Genomic DNA, 26,483 nt, shown 5'->3' with positions numbered 1-26,483 from the left:
AATAAACAGTGTGTGTCACGGTTATTTTACGGAAATAGTTTTAGGAAGCACATCTGGACAGAGAGACGGATGGAGAGCAGAGAAGAGGAAGGTTCCTGAATGAAAATAGCCGGTCCTTGTGAAAATCCCCTTCTTGTCTTTTGCCAGTTTGTTAGTCATGAACCCCTGGAGGATGACTAACCATAACCAGACACTAGTTTATAAACTAGTGACCCAGTGTCCGAAGTGAAGGACTTCCTGTGCGGGTCAGAGCAGCTCCAGACCTGTCAGATTAATGGAAGAATAGCCATTAGTAAATGATGAATTATGATGCCTATATTACATACAGGAAAGGAAGTTACACCGTGAGTGCACGTACAGTAACAGCATGAGAGGTGTTGGGTAACCACAGATGATTGACAGGTCCGGATGGGAGGAGCAGGAAGTGACGTACGCACACGCGTGTGTGTGTGTGTGTGTGTGTGTGTGTGTGTGTGTGTGTGTGTGTGTGAGGCGGATGGGCCAGGCAGAAACAGAAAGTATGTGAGAGATGTCAACTATCCGAGAGAGGGAATATAAACACAGATCTGTGTCTGATTATAGAGAGCTTAACCATCGGCTGTCATGGTGAAAAATGTAGTTATGTTTCCAGTAACTTTGCCAAGAGCCGTTTGTCCAGATTTATATGGGATAGATCTGAGAGGGGAATATGCTAATCCAAAATATTTCTAAGAACACGTTTGTGTCAGACACTTATGAATTGTTAGCCTAATTATCCACATTGTTTACCACAGTAGACGCGTTTTGAGATCATTATGAATACAATATTAATTCAGATGACGCTAGTTTTCCCCCAGCTTGAAGGCGACAAGAAATACAATATTAAGAAACCGAAAATAACACTAAATCTGTTCACTTTTTGGCTATTGGCTTGCGCCATCTAGTGGTCACACAGCAGAACTGTGTGACAGCACTATATTAAAGAGGTCATGTTTAGTGTTTAAAAAACGTGACTGGATAACTCAGTAAGTGTATATTTATGTCATTTTAATCAATTATGTACATTTAAGGACCGCTGTCATCAGGACATTCAACATGTATTTCAGTTAAATATCTAGAGCGCGCGTCGTTCTGTTGTTATGGCGACGGCGCCTACTATGGTTCTCGCGGCGCAAATATGTGCGTCGGTGACGCGTCCAGTTTGTGTGCGCGCATTTAGCAGCGCTGCTAGTGTGTGTGTGTGTGTAACAGCACAAACCGGCACCATGAGCCTGAATAAACATCAACTGAGTGATTCTTTATTTATCTGGGTAAGATATAAACCCATTCCATTCACTTACTGTGGTATTTAGAGCATGTTTGCCTGTATTCAGTGAGAATAAAGTAGTTTGTTTTTGTGTAGCGCGCTAGCCTGTTAGCAGCAGGTGGAATCTCCTCAGACTTTATGAATTTTATTGTATGAATTGCTGTTTTCTGTGGATTATACACTCGTAAATCAGTCTGGCGCTTTTATTAGTGCTTTATACCGTGTGTGTTAAACTCGTTATGTAACTGATCAAAGGTCTTAAAATGAGTTTAGAGCTGATTATAAGAGTTCAAAACAACTTAGACCTAAAATAACCTCCGATTAAATCCTCATCAAATTAAATAATATAAATGTCCTTCTAAGGGGACGTCATTTTTGAAGACAGTTGAGAAACAAACCCTTACTTTACCTCAGTAAACTCACTGTTTGTGATCTCAAGAGCTGCTCATATTGACTTTTTCTGCTGCAAATGTGTCAGAATAATAAGTAACCTATTATTTTAGTCTTTTAATGTTTCTCTGACCCAGTAGACACAGATAATATTACTGTAAACTGTCTAATAGATCATAAAGTAGGCTTGAACATTTAAGAAATGTAATTGTTCTCCAGTATACCAAGAGTTTTCAAACATGTGATGGACACCCATCCTAATATTTTATATATATATATATATATATATATATATATATATATAAGACCCAATTTATACTGTGAAAGATTAAAACTTTATTTGGAAAATTTTTACTTTATACTGTGCTATGTATTGTTTATTTGTATATTTTAATTAATTTTTATTGTTTTATTAATTTTTTTTAATCTATTTTTATTTATTTATTGTAATCTATTTTTATAATTTATTAATTTTAATATATTTATTTATTTTAATCGTATTTATTCATTTATTTTTTAAATACGTCTCAGACCCTAAACAGGACATTAATGTTAAACTCTGTCCAGTGTTTGTCTTCACGTCTAATTTCTGTCCTGACTTTTGTCTGTGTGTTTCAGCTGCAGACATTTCAGGTGCCGTCGTGTGCGAGCAAACATGAGCTGACCAGTGGTGTGGCCATCGCACATGTGCTCAACAAAATGTGAGTGTGTGTGTGTTCACGTCATCACATGTGGGTGTGACTTTCTTCAAATGTTTGCGATGGAACGTCAAATATTCATCTGAAAGCTGATCTGACAGATGCTCTGGATGTCTGATACACTGTTAATCCACCAACACACATCTGACAATGTCAAATATGACAGCTGCTCATGTCTTCATGTTAAATAAATAATAATCATTTACTCTCCCTCAAGAACACTATGTCCTGAGTGTTAAGATGGAAAAAAAAGACTCATATTTAAAGGGGTGGTTGATTATGATTTCACTTTTTTAGCTGTAGTTAGTGTGTAATGTTGCTGTTTGAGCATAAAAAAACATCTGCAAAATTACAACACTCAAAGTTCAATGCAAAGGGAGATATTTTCTTTTTAAGGACTACAACAAATGGCTGGTAGGGACTACAACGAGCTTCTTCCTGTGTTAGTGACATCACAAACCCTAAAAACTACATAAACCCTGCCCCCGAGAACACACAACAAAGGGGGTGAGGCCATGTTGGGCTGCTTTAGAGAAGAGGAAGAGTTGTTGTAGTAGAGTGTTGTTACCATGCCGTCGTTTTACGCCGGGCTGCTTCACAAATGAGGGTCAATTCAACACTGGATTTGCACAAAAGGTTAACATGACGGCACATGCTAGTCGATGAGTTGAATCAACTCCACAGCAACTACATAAATTTATCCACTATCCGTTCAGAAATGTCCAGTTGCATTGTAAAAGTTGTAACTTCTTCCTGAGTCTCTCCATCAGTGTCCGACTCCGGTTTGAACAATGTAAGGCTGAACACCGTTACTGACAATCGTCAATTTGGCTGCGTGAGATTCTCCAGCTTTGTTGTTGTTGTTGAAGCACAAGCTGTTAAAGCTCCGCCCTCTTCTGGAAAGGGGGCTGGGAACAGCAGCTCATTTGCATTTAAAGGGACACACAAAAACAGCGTTTTTTTGCTCACACCCAAATAGAGGCAAATTTGACAAGATATAATAAATGATCTGTGGAGTATTTTGAGCTGAAACTTCAGACACATTCTGGGGACACCAGAGACTCATATTACATCTTGTGAAAGGGGCAATATTAAAGTCATTAATCTTTCCTTCTGCTGGTCTAAATCAGGATGCATACTAAAAATTGTGTTGGTTCTGTGTTTTAAGAGCATCTGTTTGCTTTTCTGTTTTTGTCAGAGATCCATCCTGGTTTAATGAAACATGGCTCAGCAGGATAAAAGAGGAGGGTGGCACAAACTGGAGGCTGAAGGTATTTTACTCTAGCTTTACTCTTTCTCGTTCTGCTCAGGTGTTTTCTGTACAGTATACAGTGTGTTCATGTGTCTCAGTGAACATATATATGCTCTGACAGGTCAGCAACCTCAAGAAGATTCTTCAGAGCATGATGGAGTATTATCATGACGTGAGTATTGAGGTTTGATTGAAGTCTGTATTAACGCATCTTTTATTTGAGCCTTTAAACCAGAGGTTTTACACACACATATATATGTATATTTAGTTATATTAAACTATTAAAGAAACTGTTATTGGCTAGTAACACACATCTCCTTGTGTCGTGTGCTGTCTCTGTCAGGTGTTGAGTCAGCAGGTGTCTGATGAGCACGTCCCTGACGTGAGTCTGATCGGTGAGATGGGTGACGTGACTGAACTGGGCCGTTTGCTGCAGCTGGTTCTGGGCTGCGCTGTCAGCTGTGATCAGAAACAAGGTACAGCTGCTCGTAACAGACCCAAACACTCACAGGATATGAAGGGATTATTAACCCAGAGTCATGTGATCAGAATGACTAGAAAAGAGAACAAAAACCGAGAGGAGATTAAAGCAACCCCCACTGACATCATGAATGGAGACTCAGAGAGAGACGAGCACAATGGGAGATGATTAGTTGAGGGGAATGATGGGAAGAGCCAGATGCAAGTTCCCATAGTGTGCCATTTACACCTGTTATCAACATTCTCTAAATGGGTTCTGAAACTTTTTGTAGTCCGATTAAGACATGTTAAATGTCATAAAGATTATATTTTATGGCTGTCAAAATTAATTTTGGGGTTTCTTTTTTTTTTTTTTCCTTCCTTCTCAGATTAACACGTTAAAAAATATTTATGCTGCATCCATTTTTTTCCTGTCATCCTTTGGCTGCGCTACAGTATATGATGGTGCTATCATTCATTCAAGTGCTATTAAACCATTCAGGCATGATAAGACGCAAAAAGAGAACTCAATTCTGTACTGGCGCGCATCTGTGAAGCAGCTCTCTGAGAACAAACACCCAAAATACGCACAGAAAGCAGCTTCAGACAGCGTGCCAGTGGTGCATTGAGTTCTCTTTCATGCTTGAACTGACAAAAACACACAAAATTATGTCAAAATGCCAGTTTTATTGAGTATCCTTGAAAGGACAGTCTTAAATAAGTTAAAAAGTGTTAAATGAATGTAAAGAAGAAAAATAGGATGTGTGTCAGATATGCGTTGTGTGTCAGGTCTTAAAGTGACAGCAGCATAATAAACCTGCTGCTGTCTGTGTCATTAATATAAAACATAGAACAAAAGACAATGAGAAAATCACTCACTGCTCTTGACTGAATAACTTTTGTTGCTTTAATAAGGATTAATCTATATTTAATTTATAATTTATACAGTGAAGACTGTGCAGTGTTTGAATATTTAGTTTCTGTATATTTACCTGTTAGACCTACCTGAAAATCATAAAGCACTTTTTACAAGGTTACATGGGTCAAAAACAATGAAAATAATAACTTTTTTGTGCATTGTAGCTGGGCAGGTAAAGATCTGAACCGGCCCAACTGGGCCAGTAGAAAAAAGCCTTAGTGTTGAGCCCTGATAATTTAAAGGCACAGTTAAATGTGACCTTTATTACAATGGGTTTATATGACAGGGTTCCTACGCAGTTTGGAAAAGTATGGAATTTGATTTGAGTAATTTCCAGGTCGGGAAAGTATGGAAAAAAGAAATCAGAGTATGGAAAAATATGTGTTTCCAGACTATTGGCTCTACTCAGTTTTCTAATTTATCATAACTGCAAACTAGTCACTTTTTGAATCAAAATACGTAATTTATGTGAATCGTTTAGATCCGAAGAGTGTAGTGCCAATATTTTTTTTTTTTTTTATTATTCTTTTTTAAAGCTTACTTAAAGCAAATGTTGTTTTTTCCATTAATGTTCTTGTCAGAGTGCACCAGAATGCTTTGTTTACATGTTAAAATCATAAAAATCTTCTCCTGGGGGAGGAAGCCCCCAGACACCCCTACAATTATTTAGTTCCTACACATCACCTTTTTCACCTCTCTTGACTTTGCAGATATGTTTATAAAGTTATGAATTTCTAAAATATTAGGGAAACTGTCATACTGAGCTTGTGTAGGTTACTTGTAGGCTACTCTATAAAAATGCTTCGATACCAACAACCAATACCAACAACAGAGCAAACACTGACCAGAATGGATAAATCACAATAGGATGTCTATAAAGTAAATGTATCGAATTAATAGACAAATTAAATATTTACGCCTATGTAGCGAGTGGTATGGTCAGAAAGGAAAAAAAAAACAAAGTCACTACGCCACCCGGTTAAACAGAGAATATATTAGTAATTGTAGATTAATCCCCAACAAAAGTCACACAGGTACGTGGTTTTAAGAAGAGAAGGGCCTAGATGTGAATACTAAATACAAAACTTTATTTCAACAATCAAACACTAATTTAAACATAGAAAAGGAGACCGAGGCTTACCAATGGCAGAAATCGTTTGGAAGGAGGTCTGGAAATTTGAGTATGGAAAAGTATGGAATTTTGAAATGGAAAATGTGTAGGAACCCTGATATGAAGATTGTTTTGAGTTCACTTAAATTAAAAAGGCATTGTATTTATAAAACCTATTAACCGTTAAAATTGAAGAAGAGTGTCTTCGTCTAACATTTGTTGAGTCACAGCCAATACTCCCAAGTCTTTAATAGTCTTTAATAACATGAGATTTTGGGCAAATTACAGAAAAAAACGAGCGCCCACAAAGATACAGTAAACTTTATAACTTGTAAGTTGATAAAAACAGATGCAGATGCTTCAGATTGTAATGACTGCCAAAACTGTATGTCCTAAATTCTCAGAAATTCACTGGTCAAAAAACTTGTAACTCCTTTTGAGCTTGATTTTGGTAAAATGTTAATGATATAAATGACACATGCAAGTGTCTGACAATATATAAAACCACTATATCAACTTTGACAATGCCGTGTTAAATTATTAAAGTAAAGTGTTTTTTCCATTTCCTGAAAACTAGCATTTTTGCAGATGAAGATATCACCCGACAGTGACGATACACAGTATAATCAATTTATTACTGTAATACAATATTCATTGGAACTGGTTTCCAGAAAACAAAGGAAAGTGAACTTAGATGCAGTGGAACAAATATGTATTTAAATAATTTCATGTCATTCTACCCCAGTGCAGTATATATTTTATTGGTAACACTTTACAATATGGTTCATTAGTTAACATGAACTAATAATGAACTGCACTTCTACAGCATTAATTAATCTTTGTTAATGTTAATTTCAACATTTACTAATACATTATTAAAATCTTGTTAACATTGTTCATGGTAGTTCACAGTGCATTAACTAAACAATGAACAACTGCATTTTCATCAACTAATGTTAACAAAGATTAACAAATACAGTAACTAATGTATTGCTCATGGTTAGTTCATGTTAGTTGATACATTAACTATTGTTAACAAATGAACCTTATTGTAAAGTGTTACTGTTTTATTTATATTTCCTGGTTGAATGTAGAAGAATGTCTTCATAACATGTATGTTTATTAATCTCACAATGATGTGAACAAAATGAAGCTGTGAAATAGCATTTATTTGTCTGACAGATGTCATAATCATGAACTGATTGTCTTCACAGATCACATTCAGCAGATCATGACGCTGGAGGAATCAGTGCAGCATGTTGTGATGACGGCCATACAAGAGGTACTCAACACACCTCCAATACTCCTCTGTGTCTGTGCTCTCCATTCACCTGCACACAGTAAAACAGACTACATTGCGCTCAGAGATATATGTGGCTTCTCCAGAACAAATCACCCACAGTCCTTCAGTGATATCTTCTAATCAGAGACTCTTGAGTGAGTTTATGCAGACAACTCAAGGAATGTTATCTAATGTCAGCTAGCTAGTAGCATTAAAGATCATAGTTGAGTTTTCTGATGTGAAAATATGTTAAAGACACAAACCCAGACTGATTTATTCCTGATTCATAATCATTTTGGATCATCATTACTAATTATTCCCTTAAAAGTAGACGGTCTTGTGCTGTTTTCAAATACATGTTTTCTGTGAATTGAGTGTTTTATTGTTGTGATCTGGTTGGTTTGACTCAACACTCAGAACTAACTAATGCTTTGTCATTGTGAAGTCTTTTTTCTCCTTCTGTGTGAATCTTTTACAGCCTTTCACTGCTCAAACTCATATCACGCCTCTCTCTCCTCAATAAGCTGCACAGTTTGAGCCCTCATTCATGGGTTTACAACAAACAGAGCAGGGCAAAAGTTACATGCCAAAGTTTTTTCCAGAAGAACAAGAAATTCCTGTTTTAATATAAAATATTTTTTTAAATATTATTATATCTTATTATTATTGTATTATATTTATGTACTATATTTATGTACTATATATATATAAATATAATATTGTATTTGCCATTTAATAATTATGATAAATTATGATTAATTTTGTTTATAACATAAATAAAATTGAAATAGTACTCATTTAATATGAAATATTTTAATATTAAAATATTCTAAATATTATTATATCTTATTATTATTGTATTATATTTATGTAATGTTATATATCATAATGTATTTGCCATTTATGATAAATTACAATTTTATTTGTAACATAATATTGAAATATTGATATCATATTATTAATATATTACATATTATATATACAATATGTATATATATATATATATATATATATATATATATATATATATATATATATATATATATATAGAATATAACATTGTATTTGTATGAATATGAATATTTTTTTTTAATGGATATAGCTAGTAGCCAATGAAGTAATTGTTCATAATTAATTACAAGTTTCATTTATAATATAATTTACAATATTACTTATGATTAATTACAAAATTAATATAGAAATGATGTTCATATAATATTATTAATATAATATTACATAAACATAATACTATAATTTATAATTATATAATGGTATATAGAAATATAATAAATTGTATTTGTATGAACTGAAATAGCCAGAAGCCAATGAAGTAATCATTAATTATGATTCATTTCTAATGTAATAAAAAAAAGGTGCTGTCATAGTGAGCTTTATTCTTGTATTTTCTCTGTAACTTCCTCCCTCAGGTGTTTTTCCCACATTAGAGTGACGAGGAATACAGTCTCTGCATTGATCTCTGTATGTCTGTGAAAACTCGTTCTGTTTTCCCAGAGGTCTGTCTGTTCTGTGTAGATCTATAAAGAGCACCAGACTGAGCATGTGACTGCTGTGTGAGCTTGATCTAATGAAGATGTTACTGTGCTTGTCTTTCAGCTGCTCACTAAAGAGCCTGTGGAGGCAGGATCTCCAGAGTCGTACGGGGACTTCGACAGTCAGGTGAGCGTGTGTGGTTTTTGGGATCGGACAGGCTCGTGTTTTCTTCATTATCTCACTCTTCTCTGGCTGTTTTGTTGTTCCTCAGTCCAGGAAGTATTATTTTCTGAGTGAAGAGACAGACGAGAGAGACTTCACGTCCCAGCGCTGCCGAGAGCTCCAGCAGCAGGTGACTCAAACTAAACCACAATAAATGCCAGAGAGTTCAAGAGAGCTGAGGTAAAAACTGAGATGTGTTTGTGTGTGTTTCAGCTGTCCGTTCTGATGGAGGAGAAGTCCTCCCTGCAAGTGGAGGTTCAGTCTCTGCGGGAACGTCTGACTCACTGCGAGCCATCCGACGTCTCCTCCACCATCACCAACAAGAAGCTGCTGCTGCTGCAGAGTCAGATGGAGCAGCTGCAGGAGGAGAACTACAGGTGTGAGGCCCCTCGCGCAGCTCTACCACGGGGCCCAGAAAGATTAGGCTTAGTTCACACTGATGTCCAAATCTGATTTGTAAACATCTCTGATTCTGTGGTTATGGTCTGAACAACCAGAAGCATACATAACCTACATTTATATATGAAAATATGAATTTCAAGTTTTAAATGATTCGATTTTGCTAGATTAGTCATGTAGACAAATAATATAACATTAATCATAATTAATCATTAATAATTAATGATGATTATTATTATTATTTATTTTAATTAATTATCATTGTAATTATTGTTGTTGTTTTTGTTATTTATAATAATAATTATATCGGATATAGTATTTAATTATTTAATTTAATTATATAGTATCATACTATTATATACCATTTCTACATTATAAATTAAATTATTAATCCAAATAAATGTATACTGTTATTTAATTATGATATCTATTCATGCAAATACAATATTATATTTCTATACAATATATAAAAATAGATTATATTATGGTATTACATTAATCTAATATTATAGTAATAATATGGTATAATATGTTATTTCCATATTATATTATAAATAAAAGTAATCATAATAAATTATTCATTATTTCTTAATTGGCTTTGGCTATATCTGTTCATACAAATACAATATTATATTTCTATATGATAATAAATAAATAAATAATGTAGTATTATTTATGTAATATATTAATAATATTATATTTTATTTGCATTTTATAAATTAAGTTAATCGAAATTAATCATAAATAATACTTAATTGGCTTTGGCTATATCAGTTAATACAAATAAAATATATTTCTATATAGTATATAAATAATTATATATTATAGTATGTAATATTATACTCGTAATATTATGATATTAATATTATTTCTTTATTATAAATATATATTTCTATGTCTGACATTTTTAAGTTTTGTTACTGTACTGTGTAACAGAATTGACATTTTTAACACTGTGTGAATGTGAACATTAAATTAATCTGTTACACTAAAATGGACTAGAAGGAGATCTCAATCCACTTTCAAATCCAGATTCAGTGTGAATGCAAAAACTGATGGGTCCTTTTTGCTTTGATATCATCTTGATATCATATAAGCATCAGCGATATGAGATATTAAATGTTAAAACTGCATTATTTGTCATAATTATTACATATGATTTTTGACCAAACCGGAAGCCTGATTCATGTGTTTCAGGCTGGAGAGCAGTCGAGATGACCAGCGGGTGCGAGCAGAGGTTCTGGAGCGAGAGGTGAGCGATCTGCAGATGAGGAACGAGGAGCTCACCAGCCTCGCTCAGGAGGCCCAGTCCCTTAAAGATGAGATGGACATCCTCAGGTCAGACACGGAGACATGAAGCCTCTGTTTCAAACCACACGTTCTTTCTTCAGTCATTCATCACTCGTGTATGTTTTTCAGGCACTCGTCTGACCGTGTGAGCCGCTTGGAGGCAATGGTGGACACGTACAAGCGCAAACTGGAGGATCTGGGAGATCTGCGCAGACAGGTGCGACTGCTGGAGGAGAGGAACCACGTCTACATGCAGCGCACCTGCGAGCTGGAGGAGGAGCAACGCAGAGCAAACACCATCCGCTTGCAGCTCGACACCTACAAGAGACAGGTGAGCAGACGCTGAACGCTGCTCAGAAGCGTGTCATCTGAAACGGTACATTCAGATGAATGAATGATTGATGTTTGTGTTCCTCAGGCTCACGAGATGAGCGCTAAACACTCGGCAGAGGCCATGAAAGCTGAGAAGTGGCAGTTTGAGTACAAGAACCTCAACGACAAATATGAGACCCTTCTAAAGGAGCGAGAGGTACAAAAATGATCACTCACATCACATGAGATGAAATGATAATGACTGTCTTACAGTCGCGCTCTGAATGTGTGTGATGTAGAAGCTGATATCTGAGCGGGACACTCTGAGAGAGACGACTGAAGAGCTGAGATGTGCTCAAGTGCAGCAGCAGTGTTTAACAGGTCTCACACACACAGCATCATAACCTGACAGCATGTACCAGCAGAAGCAGCACACGCCCCGCCCTCTCTCACTCTGTCGTCCAATCAGCTCTGTCCCTGACTCTGTGTGTTTGTAGATTCTCTGAGTGGAGATTCGGGAGCAGTTGGCAGCTTGGCGTCAGAAATCATGCCAACAGAGTTCAGGTGAGCGCTAGCCAGTGTTAACACATCAGAAACGCTAACTTGAATGTACTTGTTTGTTAAATTATTTACAAATTATTTTTGCAAGAAACGTGAAATATTTAAATATATAAAAAATAGATCATTTTTATATAAATAATTTTATATATTTTAAATATATAAAACATTATTTACTTATGTTTGACTTGCTGTTCCCCAGGTATTTTAGTATAGTTTTTATTAATATTTTGAATTGGTTTTTATTTTAAAATTTTCAGTTTAATTTTAGTTTTTTTTTTTTTTTTTTTAATATGTCTATATAGTTTTTTATGAATATTTCAGTTTTAGCTTATTTAGTTTTTTTTTTTATATTTTCTTTAAAAGTTTACTTCTAACAAATTTGTTTTTATCATTTTAGTTAACTATAATAACTCTGCATGTGTTGCATTTTTATATATATATATATATATATATATATATATATATATATATATATATATATATATATATATATATATATATATATATTTTTTTTTTTTTTTTTTTTTTTTTTTTTTTTTTTTTTTAGCAAAGTAATTGTTAAATACTGTTTTAATTCCAAAATATAAATATATGAGTGTTTTCACTCTTCATTATTAAAAAAAAATATATATTTTCAGTTTCATTTTTTGGCTAAATGAAAACTTTCTTTTCAATTTCCTCAGTAATATTTAGTCTAAAATGTGATTTCTGAATTATATGAATTTTATAAATTGTACACAATACATGTATATTGCACAGAATATAATATGTACTGTAATATATATAATATAAAGTATGTATATATATTATACAGGGCTGCCCTTGACTAAAGATTTTTCTAGTTGACTAGTAGTCGTACATTTAATAAAGTATAAAGTATATTAATAAACCATATAAATCCTAATAATGAGCCTTTAATCACCTGTATATAATAGCCTAATTAACACTCAAGTGCACGCACAAATCTTCCAGCAGCACGCCGGCAAACATAATGATTATGAGTGTGTCATGAAAAAACAGAAGGAGACTGTTTGAACGTTTTTATAATTAATTGATAAACTAGTGTTTTGTGTGTTTTCGCTACAGAGATGTTGATGATGCTGACTTGTCATCTCCGCAGTAGTGGACACGTGTTTCATACAGATTACATAATCTGAGAATATTTATTTTAGATTTGAATTAATTAATTTAAAAATAGATATTTCAAGCTTTCCATAGATATATTTCTCATGTGTGTGAGGCAAGAATACGCTGAGTTTCGGTTCATTTTTGTGACGCACTCAAGTTCACTGAGACCGAGACGGCAGAAAGCGCAGTTTACAGAAATAAAAGCAAACCATTACAGTTTCGAATGTTGCATTACTCTTATCTGTATGAGCAAAATTGACAAAGTATTTTAAGTTAAATGCAAGTGATCGCACCATGCGCCTCCATGTCATACAGTAAGCGCGCTCTCCACACAAACACTTGGATATGCGCCAAATAATAGCACACATTTATCTAGGTTAACATTAGTGCGAGCGGACATGTAAAATTGCTACTACTTGTATGTTTCAAGTGATAAGCCATATTTGAGGTTGATATGATGAATGACAGGCGAATGTCTGGATTTCCTGCCGTTAACAATCTTTTCACTTTACTGTGATTTCACCACTTCCTGTGGAGGTTTTTTTTTCTGCAGCTAACTGACTAATACCAATTTTGGTCGACTAAGCCTCTTCTTGTCGACTAAATATTGGTCAACTATTAGGGGGCAGCCCTATATACAGTATGTAATTATACAATCTGATAATCACAAAATTTACAAGACTGACCCCTTGAATTATTTCACCATGGATAGTAATTGTTTTTAGTAGGCTAGTAGAGTGTCTGGACTTCTACTTTAACATTTGAACAGCTTAGTAGTTTCAAAACACAACATTGATCACACACAGACACAAGATAATGAGTCTGACGTGTATATGAAGGTGTTTTCTGTGTGTGTGTGTGTCAGGGATACGGTCGTGCGTCTGCAGCAGGAGAATAAGATGCTGTGTGTTCAGGAGGAGTCTTACAGACACAGACTGGAGGAGCTGCAGACACAGTTGGAGGAGTCGCAGCGCTGCCAGAACACACTGGAGACTCAGAACAGGTGTGTGTGTTTGTGTGTGTGAGAGATCAGGAGCAAGTCTGATGAGTGTTTCAGTGGGTTGGAGGAATGTGAAGGTTATACACTGATATATTAGCTGATATATCACTTACTCCAGTCTTCAGTATCACATGGTTAGGGCTGTTGCGGTATAGGGATTTCCCTTGCGATGATTTTGAGTGGCTCAATATCGCAATATGCGATATTATCACCATATTATAATCTTAATTTTTATTATATTGGTATATAAATAAGCTAATTGGGCTATTATTATATTTATAACAGTTAGTTCTGATTCTCCAATCCGACTGGACAATAGACTTTCCAAAAGTGCTGATATTTCAGAAACCCAAAATAATGCATCCATCCATCATAAATATAATCCATACGGCTCCAGGGGGTTAATAAAGGCATTTTGAAGTGAAACGATGTGTTTTTGTACGAAAAATATCCATATTTAAAACTTTATAAATTCAAATAACTAGCTTCAGGCAGACAGCCATACACATACTGCGCGTGTCGACTTGCGCCACAAGAGTAACCCGTAATGCGATGTGTGGCGCAGGATGTAGGAGTATCGTAAACAAATAGGGCTGTGCAATAAACTCAAGCTCCTCTTATATCAAAATCCTCCGACATTTCTCTTTTAATTCGGGTCAGAGGTCACTCTTCCCGCCGCAAATCGATGCGTACGGCCATCTTGATCATTTTTCTTACAAAAACGCTTCGCTTCAGAAGGCCTTTATTAACCCCCTGGTGCCGTATGGATTACTTTTATGATGGATGAATGCATTTTTGGGGGCTTCAAAATGTGCCCCCCCATTTACAACCATTATAAAGCTTGGAAGAGCCAGGATATTTTTAAATATATCTCTGATGGTGTTCATCTGAAAGAAGATAGTCATATACACTTGGGATGGCTTGAGGGTGAGTAAATCATGGGATCATTTTCATTTTTTTCTTCCACAAATACGTGCGATTTGCGATAAGTCGAAATATTGATTATCTCCATAGACCTACACATGATCCTCCAGAATTATTCTGAACTTTTGAGCAGGTGTGTACATCAGCATATGATGTGTTGTCTGTGTCTGTCAGGTTGAGTCAGCAGCAGATATCAGAGCTGACTTCTCAGGTCGAGGAGCTGCAGAGAGCTTTACAGGAGCAGGACAGCAAAACTGAGGACGTCAGTAACTCTCTCTCACACACACACCTGACCGAACTCATTCAAGCCACTCATTCCTCACATCATGATTGTGTTCAAGCTAAAATCACTCATCTGAAGTTGAATTCAAATCCACAAACACACAATGCTGCGGTCTGATGGACAATCTGTCTTTCGTCTGGAAATCATGACCAGTCAAATCCCGAATGAAAGTCCTTTCCTTCAGAAATATCTCATAAATGTTAAATGTGTAGTGAATGGCATATCTCCTCAGACAGCAGTGATTGAGTGATGTCCATTTGTTTGTGATTTATGTAATATCACTCACCTGATCATCTGATCCTGATGCAAAACTACAGAATTTCCCTGTAAAGATTCTCACTGTCTCTGTCTGGTTGATTTGTGTGTGCAATCTGTAACTGTTTTGTTTGCGGTGATGAAATTAACGCCTGCTCGTCTGTTTTTATCCGCCCACTTCTCCTAATCGACCAATCATCCGCCGCCTCAGGTCATTGTAAGTACCGCCCACAGGCCCGTCTGCTTTCTGATTGGACACTGATTGTTACCGAGTTGTAAATGTGCTGTGATGAACACAGAATATCATCTGTCACTGTCTCACCGATCTGTTTCTCTTTCTCAACAGTCGTCGCTGTTAAAGAAGAAGCTGGAGGAGCATCTGTGAGTGTCTCTAAACTCTGTGAAGCAGCGTTGCTCATCAAATGTTGTTTTAATGTTGTATGTGTTTTCTGCAGGGTGAAGCTTCATGAGGCTCATTCTGACCTGCAGAAGAAGCGAGAGGTGATCGATGATCTGGAGCCGCCCGTTGACAGCAACAGTGAGTGAACACAGACACACATGACCAGCAGCAGGTCAAAGGTCACTCTGATTAACAGCTCACAGACACTTTCATACACGACACTACAAAGCTGTTTAGTCTTATGGAAACACCTGAGCTACTGAGTAATGAAGTTCTGTCTGTGTGTGTCTGTCAGTGGCAAAGAAGATCGATGAGCTGCAGGAGATCCTGAAGAAGAAGGATGAAGATATGAGACGAATGGAGGAGAGATACAAGAGATACGTGGACAAAGCTCGCACTGTCAGTTTGACTTCGTTTACTCAGGATGCAGAAAGATAATATATATCTATACACACAGATAACAGTGCACATGTCATATGTGTGTGTTTCAGGTAATTAAGACTCTAGACCCGAAGCAGAAGAGTAACACTGTTCCTGCTGAAGTTCAGGCCCTGAAGAACCAGCTGACAGAGAAAGACAGAAAAATACAACATATGGAGGTCAGACACACAAACACACTCATTATTGGTCTGTGACTCTGTTTTACTATGGTAATGATCATCTTGTTCTCGTGTCTGTCTGTTTTCAGCATGATTTTGAGAAGACGCGCTCCAGACACGACCAGGAGGAGAAGCTCATCATCTCGGCATGGTACAACATGGTAAGAAGATATTCCAGATCAGTCAGAACAGCTTGTGACCAGTCTTGAGTATTATTTATGTACTATTATAGTTTTTATTAATATTTTAGTAACACTTGATAGTATGGTATGGGACCATATTGTTGTTACCAAAATATTAATTAAATAACATTATATATGCAATATTTAAGTTGGAATTGTGAGAAATAAAGTCAAAACTGTGTGATATAAAGTTGGAATTGCAAAACATGAACTCAGAATTGCGATAATTAAAGTCAGAATTATGAGAAATAAAGTTGAGAAATAAAGTCGTAATTGTGAGAAATAAACTCAGAATTGTGAGAAATAAACTTGGAATTATGAGAAATAAAATCAGAATTGAGAGAAATAAAGTTGTAATTGTGAAAAATAACGTAGGAATTGCGAGAAATAAAGTTGGAATTGTGTGAAATAGTCAGAATTGAGAGAAATAAAGTTGAGAAATAAAGTCGTAATTGCCGTAATTGTGAGATTTAAAGTCGGAATTGCGGAAAATAAACTCGGAATTGCGGAAAATAAACTCGGAATTGTGAGAAATAAACTTGGAATTATGAGAAATAAAATCGGAATTGCGAGAAATAACAGGAATTGCGAGAAATAACGTCGGAATTGCAAGAAATAAAGTCAGAATTTCGAGAAATAGTCATATTTGAGAGAAATAAAGTTGAGAAATAAAGTCGTAAACTCGGATATAATAAACTCGGAATTGTGAGAAATAAACTTGGAATTATGAGAAATAAAATCAGAATTGCGAGAAATAGTCGGAATTGAGATAAATAAAGTTGAGAAATAAAGTTGTAATTGCGGGAAATAAAGCCCTAATTGTGAGATATAAAGTCGGAGTTGTGAAAAATGAACTTAGAATTGTGAGAAACTTGGAATTGTGAGAAACAAAGTTGGAATTGCAAGAAATATAGTTGAGAGTCAGAATTGCGAGAAATAGTCAGAACTGAGAGAAATAAAGTTGTAATTGCGGGAAATAAAGTCGTAATTGTGAGATATGAAGTCGGAGTTGCGAAAAATGAACTTAGAATTGCGAGATAAACTTGGAATTGTGAGAAATAAAGTCGGAACTGTGAGAAATAAACTTGGAATTGTGAGAAATAAAGTTGGAATTGTGAGAAATAAAAACGGAATTGCGAGATATAAACTCGGAATTGCGAAAAATGAACTCAGAATTGTGAGATGTTAACTCGGAATTGTGAGAAATTAAGTTGAGAAAATCAGAATTGTAAGAAAAAAAGTTGGAATTGCGAGAAATAAACTGAATTGCGAAAAATGAACTCGGAATTGTGAGAGATAAAGTTGAGAGATACAGTCAGAATTGTGAGAAATAAAATGTAGAAAAAAACTCGGAAATGTGAAAAAGTCAGAATTGCTAGAGAACTCAGAATTACCTTTTAATTTTTTTTATTATGTGGCGGAAGCAAGCTTCCATAAAAGGACAAGTTGAAATTATTTTCTCTAAAATCAACAGCAGTTCACAGATTCTGCATGTTGTGCATTTAATAATCAACTTGAGCTCTACATCACTCCGTTCCTATCATTAAACGTACGCTATCTCCTTCTGTGTGATTCTCAGGGAATGGCTCTTCATCAGAAGGTGGCTGGAGAGCGATCCGGATCTGGTTCTGGTTCGGCTCAGTCCTTCCTGGCCCAGCAGAGACAGTCGACACACGCGCGCCGAGGACTGGCCCGTCTGCAGCCCAGATGAACAAACATGGATCTTCCATTCAGACGATCAACTCACAAACTCAACCGGATCTGTCCGTGGCCTATTTGGGACGCAGGGGTTCATGCTTCACTTTATTTCTCTTTCAGCACTTTCTGATAGTCCTGCTGAGAATGTAGAAACAACACATGGAGGATGATTTTTATCTTTTAGATGACATTTTGTTGTTTATTTTTAGTTGACCCGAGTGTCAGTATGTAGTTGCATCTTATTTTAGTGGTAATTAGTGCCAGAGGGTCTTAAAGTGGGCCGCAGGAACGAATGAAGTAGATCAACATTTTGATTCTTTTAATGATGTTTTGAGGGTTTTATTAATGTTGTACGGTAGTTTTCTGTGTTCATCAGGGTACGGTGCATGTGTGAGTGCACTTAAAACACTCAGTGCCTTCAATCATCCATCATCATCTGACAGCTGTCAATCATGTGTGTGACATCTCATCACAAACCAAAACTCTGAATGCTGGGATGCCTTTAATGCATCAAACAAATGAAGTGCTTTTATTATTATTATTATTTTCATTTAATCATAGTTTCATTATGTGTCTGATTAAATATGAGCTGCTGTGTTTTGTGTGAATGTGGAACTGGAAACGACACTAATCGGAGATGAACTTCTAGAGGATTTTCTACCCGCACATGTTGTCATTTGCATGTGAAAACTGCTGCTTTACCATTTTTATAATGGATGTTTTTTTAACTGTAACGTCACCAAAGTCTGCTGCTGAAGGACGGATCCTGTAGCTTGTATTTATTGATCTTCAGTCACTACTGTATGTCCAGAAACACTACTGATCTCACCCTTATCAGTCCAAACACTGAGGTTTGTTCGCTCACGATCTCCAGATGTTTGTTTGTTCTTTACGCTGCAGTTTTTCACTGTTTTTTGCTTTATGAATGTTCTGTCACAGTGATGATGTTCTGATAGTTCTGTTTGTGTTTTATCACAGTGTTCAATCGTGTTGTTAGTGTGGGACTGATGGGGTCGGTACATGAATAAATCACTTTAATCTGACTGTCCTTCTCTTTGCACTACAATAAATGAGATTATTGGTACAAAAATAACCTGTTTTGTGTGAGTTCATTGTGACATTAGCTAAAGAGGTGTACATGTATAAATAAAGTCCACTGGGGCCATCGCTCTACACTTCTCGTTCCATTGACTTCCATTCACAACCTGCAAACGCAAATGCATAGCTGATATAAAAAATTGGATGACCAGTAATTTCCTACTACTAAATTCAGAAAAAACAGAGATTCTAATTTTTGGACCAAAAACTTCTTCACGTAATAACCTAGAATATTGTCTAACACTTGATGGCTGCTCTGTTAAGTCTTCGTCGTCAGTTAGGAACCTGGGTGTGCTCTTTGATACCAATCTCTCATTTGAAGGCCATGTTACTAGCATCTGTAAAACCGCATTCTTCCATCTTAAAAATATATCTAAACTATGACATATGCGCTCAATGAAAAATGCAGAACAGTTAGTTCATGCGTTCATGACCTCAAGGCTAGATTACTGTAAGGCTCTACTGGGTGGTTGTTCTGCTCGCCTGATAAATAAACTACAGCTCGTACAAAATGCAGCAGCTAGAGTTACTAGAACTAGAAAGTATGACCATATTAGCCCAGTTCTGTCAACACTGCATTGGCTTCCTGTTAAACATCGTATAGATTTTAAAATCTTGCTAATTACTTACAAAGCACTAAATGGTTTAGCTCCCCAGTACCTGAGCGAGCTCCTAATTCATTATGGTCCTTCACGTCTATTGCGATCTCAGAATTCAGGCCAGCTGATAATACCTAGAATATCAAAATCAACTGCAGGTGGTAGATCCTTCTCCTATTTGGCACCTAAACTCTGGAACAATCTTCCTAGCATTGTTCGGGAAGCAGACACACTCTGCCAGTTTAAACCTAAACTAAAAACTTACCTCTTTAACCTGGCATACACATAACACATTACCAATTTATGTTTTCAAATCTGTTAAAGGATTATTAGGCTGCATAAATTAGGTAAGCTGGAACCGGGAACACTTCCTATAACACCTGATGTACTCATTACATCAGAAGAAGAATGGCATCTACGCTAATATTAGTCTCTCTGTTTATCCCGAGGTTTACCGTAGTTATCCGGATCCGGGCCGTATCCAGGTGAGATCGAGGACCTGCGCCTTGACACGACCACAACGCAGCCCTGAAGTGTCAGCAGAGATTGAGTCAACTAGATCATCCACTGTGAAGGCCTCATCGACACGACAACCAGTGGCACAGTTCCTCAACAAACCGTCTGTACCACCGTAATGAATATGATCCTCAACTGGATGGAACTGAATAAATACTTTGACTGTTGCGATCCCAATCGGACTTATGAAAGCTGCCTAAATCGTAACAAAGCACTATTCGCCAGAGGAGAACTGGACCCCTGACTAAGCCTGGTTTCTCCCAATGTTTTTTTTCTCCATTTAACACCTGTTTGCCACCTGATGTCACCTGTTGGAGTTTGGGTTCCTTGCCGCTGGCGACTTTGGCTTGCTTAGTTGGGGACACTTGACATTTGATATTCAACATTGTTTTGATCTGTCTGCATTGACACCCTTGTATACGAACTGAACTGAGCTGGATGATGACATCACTGTTTACTCCAGTGCTGATATATAGATAAATGAACTAAATTAATAACTATTGTTTCTTACATCGGAATGAATCAATACTGAATTTACTAAAGATGGATAATGACACCATTTTCTTTAAGAGCTGCTGTGCAGCCAAAATTATATACCAGTTATCACTGTAAAGCTGCTTTGACACAATCTGCATTGTAAAAAGCGCTATATAAATAAAGGTGACTTGACTTGACTTAAGCTACAATAAAACTGGTTAAGCACTTGTGAAGTAGGCTAATATCTTTTTTTTTTTTCTTTTTTTTTTTTTTTTAAGTACAAGAATAGGCCTATGTGAACCATGTACATGAATCCTGATGTTCCTGTTTAACCTGTTTAAACACACCCAAAGGTGATCAGAAACTCCCTCTGATAACACTTGCCAGGAAGAGACTGACTTATTTTACTTTTCTGTCATACTGACCTGCTTCTCTCATGGAAAAAGCAAAAAAGAATCGGCGATCAATGAAGAACAACAAGAAAAAACTTCCAAGAAGAATTTAAAACATTTGTTTCTGAACAGACAGCAGATCTTTGGTTATTCATTTTTTTTGAAACCTTGATTTTTAAACCTTGATTCAGAAAGTGAAAGTAAAGTTGACATCGCTGGAGCTCAAACACTGAAAATGGATTCACCAGCTGAATATGATTATATTTGTCCGGTGTGTTGTGAAATCTTCAAGGCTCCTGTTCTTCTGTCATGTAGTCACAGTTTCTGTAAAGAGTGTCTTCAACAGTTCTGGAGAACCAATGAAACTAAGGAGTGTCCTGTCTGCAGGAGAAGATCCTCAAAAGATCCTCCACTTAATCTTGCATTAAGAAACTTGTGTGAGTCATTCCTGAGGGAGAGAAATGAGAGGCGTTCATCAGGATCTGAGGAGATCTGCAGTTTACACAGTGAGAAACTCAAACTCTTCTGTCTAGAGGTGAAACAGCCTGCGTGTGTCGTGTGCTTTACTTCACAGAAACACATCAATCACACATTCAGACCCATCAGTGAAGTTGTTCCATCATATAAGGTAAGACTGACTTACAGATGAGGATAAACACTTGTTTAAGCTTATGTATATCTCTGATGTCTTATAGTTTTTCTCTTTAAATTCCAGGAGGAGCTCAATACAGCACTGAAGTCCTTACAAGAGAAACTGAAACACAATGAAAACATTAAAGGAAAGTTTGAGGAAACAGTTCAACACATCAAGGTGTGGATTAATACTTTTGAAATATTCACAGTTTTGATTAAAACAGCTTAACTGGTTTGTCTGACAAAATTACATGTTGCATTATTGAGAAGCATAATGTCATGAATATTGCTCATGAATATTAATCACATTATCTGCTAGGGCTGCACGATATATTGAAATTATCAAAATATTGTGCAGCCCTAGCAGATAATGTGATTAATATTCATGAGTGCACAACCAGTGCAACCACACTGATCTACTGACATTATGCTTCTACCTGAGGATTTGATTGATGATGTGTATTTTCACACTACAGACACAGAACATCTACTTCTACAGTACTAGTACTTCAGAAAGTTAAAGTTGTAATTAACTAACCCACATTTACCCTCTCACTCTTCATGCTGCTCCAGAATCAGTTGTCTTTGAGATGATTGAAGTGAATGTGATTTGATTTCAGTCTCAAGCTGAGCACACAGAGCGTCAGATTAAACAGAAGTTTGAGAAGCTTCATCAGTTTCTCAGAGATGAAGAAGAAGCTACAATCACTGCACTGAGGGAGGAAGAGGAGCAGAAGAAGCAGATGATGAAGGAGAGGCTGGAGGAGATGAACAGACACATCTCAGCTCTTTCACACACAATCAAAGACATGGAAGAGATGATGAAAGACAATGACGTCTGCTTTCTGAAGGTCTGATTTCAGATCATTGATTGATTGATTGATGATTGATTGAGTTCTTGATGATAAATGGTGTGTTTGTTCTGCAGAAGTTTCCAGTCTCAATGGAAAGGTGAGTGATCTGCTGGTGTCTCTTGTCTCTCTGGTTCTGATCCAAAGCCACTGCAGTTCTGACTCCTGAATGTTCTTCCAGAGTCCAGATCTCACAGCCGGATCCACAGATGGCTTCTGGAGCTTTGATTCATGTGTCACGTTACTTGGGCAACCTGCAGTTCAGAGTCTGGAAGAAGATGCAGGACATCGTCCAAAACAGTGAGTCTGGAGAAGATCTGTGCTGTTATACACAATGGAAATCACACAGCGGTTTTTCATGATACAAAAGCACTAGATTATTTCAGTGAATGTAGATCATACTAGTTCTGGTATATAATTGGTAAATTGGTATATAATTAATATTATCACTCTTTTTGAGAATGTTAATCTTTTCTTCATCTAGAGTCCAGAACAAACTCAACAGTGTAAAAGTGAAAAGAAACTTGAGGCTTCATTTGTGATTCTTCAGACTGAAACACTGAAGCTCAAATATAATATTGTGAAATCAAGAACTTTAATATGTTTTTCAAGGTCCTCCAAGAGTTTCTATTATGGTGTTAATAGAGGAACTATTGACAGTCTCTTGAGTTCATGAAGATAATATTTTATAATTTCCTCACAGATTCACAAAAGGAACACACTTTTGTATGTCTTTGAACTAATAACAAATAACAAAGCAGTAAAACATGCTTTCACACACTGTAAAAATATCGCCTTGGTTTGAATAAAATAATTGAGGCAACTATATATTTGCATTAAAATGTTGAATATTTTGAACTATATATTGATCATAAATATATGGAAATATATTTTCTTTCCATAAGGGATATAATGAGAAAATATTTTTTAAGATTTTGTATTTGAGAACTTAATATTTTTTCAAGAATTGCAGGAACATTCAAAACATTTCTTTTCTTAAGAAGATTTTCATGAATCCTGAATCATTTTGGAAGGGTTTCTAGAAGAAGTGCTGCTTCATGTATTTTGATTTTTCCATGTTTCAGAAACACAATGATGAGGGTTTGTTCAGATAATGATGTTTACCAGAAGAACCTGCTTCAGTTACTCAAAACACACAGATTTATTACATCTTAAAATATTAACATGATTGATTATTCATTACTAAATTAAACACATCAGACAGTAACAAAGTATTTAAAACAAATACACACATTAAGATTCAGTTTAATGAAGATGATCAGATGAAGATGAACAGAATCTTTACAGATACAGTTTTTCATCTCAACAGCTCTGATTGTTTGATTGTGGTTTTAACTTTTCCAGAATATCAGTTTCTCTTGATGAGACACAAATGTTTGAATCACACATTTAATGTTTGTATCTGATGCCATTAAACACTGATAATTAAACTGAGTGTGTGACTAAAAACACTGACAGTGATCAGAGGAAAGTGTCTGATGTGTTTAATCAACAGGACGAGTGTCATAATTCATAATAATCTGTGTACGGTTCACTCATGATCATTATATGAACATCAGAATAAAAGCATCTGTTGATTGTGTCTCATCAGCTCCTGTGATTCTGGATCCAAACACGGCAAATCCACGTCTCGTCCTGTCTGATGATCTGACCAGTGTGAGATACAACTCATATCAACTGCTTCCTGATAATCCAGAGAGATTTGACCGGTATCGCTGTGTTCTGGGTTCAGAGGGTTTTAACTCAGGAACACACTGCTGGGATGTGGAGGTTAAAGAGAGTCAGTGCTGGAGACTTGGAGTAACTACAGCATCAAACCAGAGGAAGGGACGTGATTTCTACAACACTGATGTCTGGTGTGTGCGGTATGATGAGGATGGAGTTTGTGAATCGTCTATGAATGAATTTCCCGTTGAACAGAATCTTGATCATGTGAGAGTTGATCTGGACTATGACAGAGGAACGGTGTCATTCTCTGATCCTGTAACTAACACACATCTACACACATTCACAACCACCTTCACTGACACACTCTTTCCATTCTTCTGTTGTTATAGTTTTTTTTCCTCTCTGACGATCTTACCAGTCAATAGTCAGTAATCGTTTCATCTGTAGGTCTGGATCGAGCTACTTTCATCTTTTACACTCATCATGTTTCCAAAATTTGTGTGTAAAACTTCTCAGAAATGCTCTTAAATGGATATTTCACCCAAAAATTAAAATCCTGTCATCATTTACTCTCCCTCATGATGATCCAAACCTGTATGAGTTTCTTTCTTCACACAAAAGTGTAATGTGGCTGTTATCTGATTGGCTTAAGTAGATGGTGGGTGGAGTCCACAAATGAATGCCAGGCAGAGTTGTGTTTGTGACATGCAACACATTTGTAATTATTTTTTTTTTTATTTGTGTGTGTATGTGAGTTTCTTTACATTTATTTGTGAATCTCAATCTATTTATTTGGAATAATGCAACAATCCTATCCCCAAAGTCAAGAGCCCAACTAAAGCAAACACTGATCACAATGATGGTGAAAACTGAACACTTTCAACCAAACATCAACATCTAAACTTCTGTTAATTCTCAATAAGAACTGCTGTAGACGTCTGACAGAAATAAAGTCAGTCTGGTTAGTAATAAGTGAAGCTGGTAATGCTGTTTGTGGAGCTGTTTAATCCTCCTCTGCTGAGATCATAAGAGATTTAATATCTTCTTTTTATCTAAGGCTGTGGCTGGAAGTCACTTTTAGTTCTTGTGTTTCTCTTTTTTCTGTTCTTGTTGCTTTTCTTTTCTTCAATGATTGTGTTTGATAACATCAGTGGCCTGTTGCACAAAGCTGGTTTCAGTTTCTACCCAGATAAGTTTGAGATTAGTTTGAGCAAACTTGGTTTTTCGGGCTCAAGAAGGTGGATTGTTTTTTAGCTGTGTTCATCACGTTCAACTTATGCTACACAGCTAACCTGCTCCGGAGCTATATCAACTATAGTTGATATACAGCGATAGAGACTCAAACATGTAAGGTCACATGTAGTCATTTTTAATGAGTTATCTATTGATTCTACAGCTTAGTTATATTACATATCTGTATGATCTGTATATATTAATATTCATTTAAACTAAATGCTTAATAAACTAAAATTGCTTGTGTGTAATGGATTAAAAATAATATAGATCATGTTATAATTATATAAGTCATATATAAAGCATAAAATAATTCTAATTATTATTAAAGCCAGACAATTTCATTGTTAAATATTTGTTTTTACTATATAGTGACCTTTAATTTGGAGGAAGAGAAACTGGGGGAGTGACTTTATTTTGTTGGATGTGTCAGTGTCAATTTGCTCACATCTGATTGGTCCAATTTTGGTTTGAGATCTCTGAACCGGAACAAAACCTGCCTCGGAGCATTATATATTATTAATATATTACTTTAATCAAATTGTGTTAGCTTGGTTAGTTATTTTACACACACACACACGCACACACACACACACACACACACACACACTTTTTACACTATTTTTCTCTAAACAAATTTGTTTTAAAAAAAAATCTTTCTAAAATTGTTGAATAATAAAGCTTATTTACGTAAATCTGTGATTTTTTTAAACATACTTTGATATTGTATTACATGTTTTCATGGACAGTAAAATTGAAATATGTACAATTTTATGCAAAATACGCTGCAGTTACTTATAGTTACCGGCAAAAAACAAGAAGAAGAAATTGCAGTTCTTCCTCCGGCCTACAGGT

The 26,483-nt window shown here is 35.9% G+C and overlaps 2 protein-coding genes across 2 annotated transcripts; both read left to right on the top strand.

The window, feature by feature from the left end:
- The first annotated feature begins 1,086 nt into the window (after positions 1-1,086).
- On the top strand, positions 1,087-19,233 carry LOC127509156 (protein Hook homolog 2-like). Its single transcript, XM_051887669.1, has 22 exons — positions 1,087-1,289; positions 2,294-2,376; positions 3,572-3,644; positions 3,747-3,797; positions 3,969-4,101; positions 7,329-7,396; positions 9,011-9,073; positions 9,159-9,239; positions 9,323-9,486; positions 10,706-10,846; positions 10,928-11,129; positions 11,217-11,327; positions 11,410-11,491; positions 11,608-11,674; positions 13,665-13,802; positions 14,898-14,985; positions 15,608-15,642; positions 15,717-15,799; positions 15,957-16,060; positions 16,153-16,260; positions 16,350-16,421; positions 18,022-19,233. Exons 1-22 carry the CDS (start codon positions 1,119-1,121, stop codon positions 18,151-18,153), a joined length of 2,250 nt encoding a protein of 749 aa, XP_051743629.1. The 5' UTR covers positions 1,087-1,118; the 3' UTR covers positions 18,154-19,233.
- Positions 19,234-20,799: 1,566 nt separating this feature from the next.
- Positions 20,800-26,197, top strand: LOC127509157 (E3 ubiquitin-protein ligase TRIM35-like). The gene is made up of 6 exons (XM_051887670.1): positions 20,800-21,850; positions 21,938-22,033; positions 22,476-22,706; positions 22,784-22,806; positions 22,888-23,006; positions 24,319-26,197. Exons 1-6 carry the CDS (start codon positions 21,458-21,460, stop codon positions 24,825-24,827), a joined length of 1,371 nt encoding a protein of 456 aa, XP_051743630.1. The 5' UTR covers positions 20,800-21,457; the 3' UTR covers positions 24,828-26,197.
- Positions 26,198-26,483: the final 286 nt, after the last annotated feature.

This window comes from Ctenopharyngodon idella, chromosome 3 (assembly GCF_019924925.1).
Source record: "Ctenopharyngodon idella isolate HZGC_01 chromosome 3, HZGC01, whole genome shotgun sequence".
NCBI classification, from domain to species: domain Eukaryota; kingdom Metazoa; phylum Chordata; class Actinopteri; order Cypriniformes; family Xenocyprididae; genus Ctenopharyngodon; species Ctenopharyngodon idella.
The sequence above is the reverse complement of the archived record's forward strand: the minus strand, read 5'-3'. Positions and strand labels throughout refer to the sequence as shown.

Coding starts and splice junctions, on each gene's coding strand:
- LOC127509157 (XM_051887670.1), top strand. CDS start 21,458: ATGGATTCACCAGCTGAATATGATTATATTTGTCCGGTGTGTTGTGAA. Junction 21,851..21,937: donor AAGTTGTTCCATCATATAAG/GTAAGACTGACT, acceptor TTTAAATTCCAG/GAGGAGCTCAATACAGCACT. Junction 22,034..22,475: donor AAACAGTTCAACACATCAAG/GTGTGGATTAAT, acceptor ATTTGATTTCAG/TCTCAAGCTGAGCACACAGA.
- LOC127509156 (XM_051887669.1), top strand. CDS start 1,119: ATGGCGACGGCGCCTACTATGGTTCTCGCGGCGCAAATATGTGCGTCG. Junction 7,397..9,010: donor TGATGACGGCCATACAAGAG/GTACTCAACACA, acceptor CTTGTCTTTCAG/CTGCTCACTAAAGAGCCTGT. Junction 13,803..14,897: donor ACACTGGAGACTCAGAACAG/GTGTGTGTGTTT, acceptor TGTGTCTGTCAG/GTTGAGTCAGCAGCAGATAT.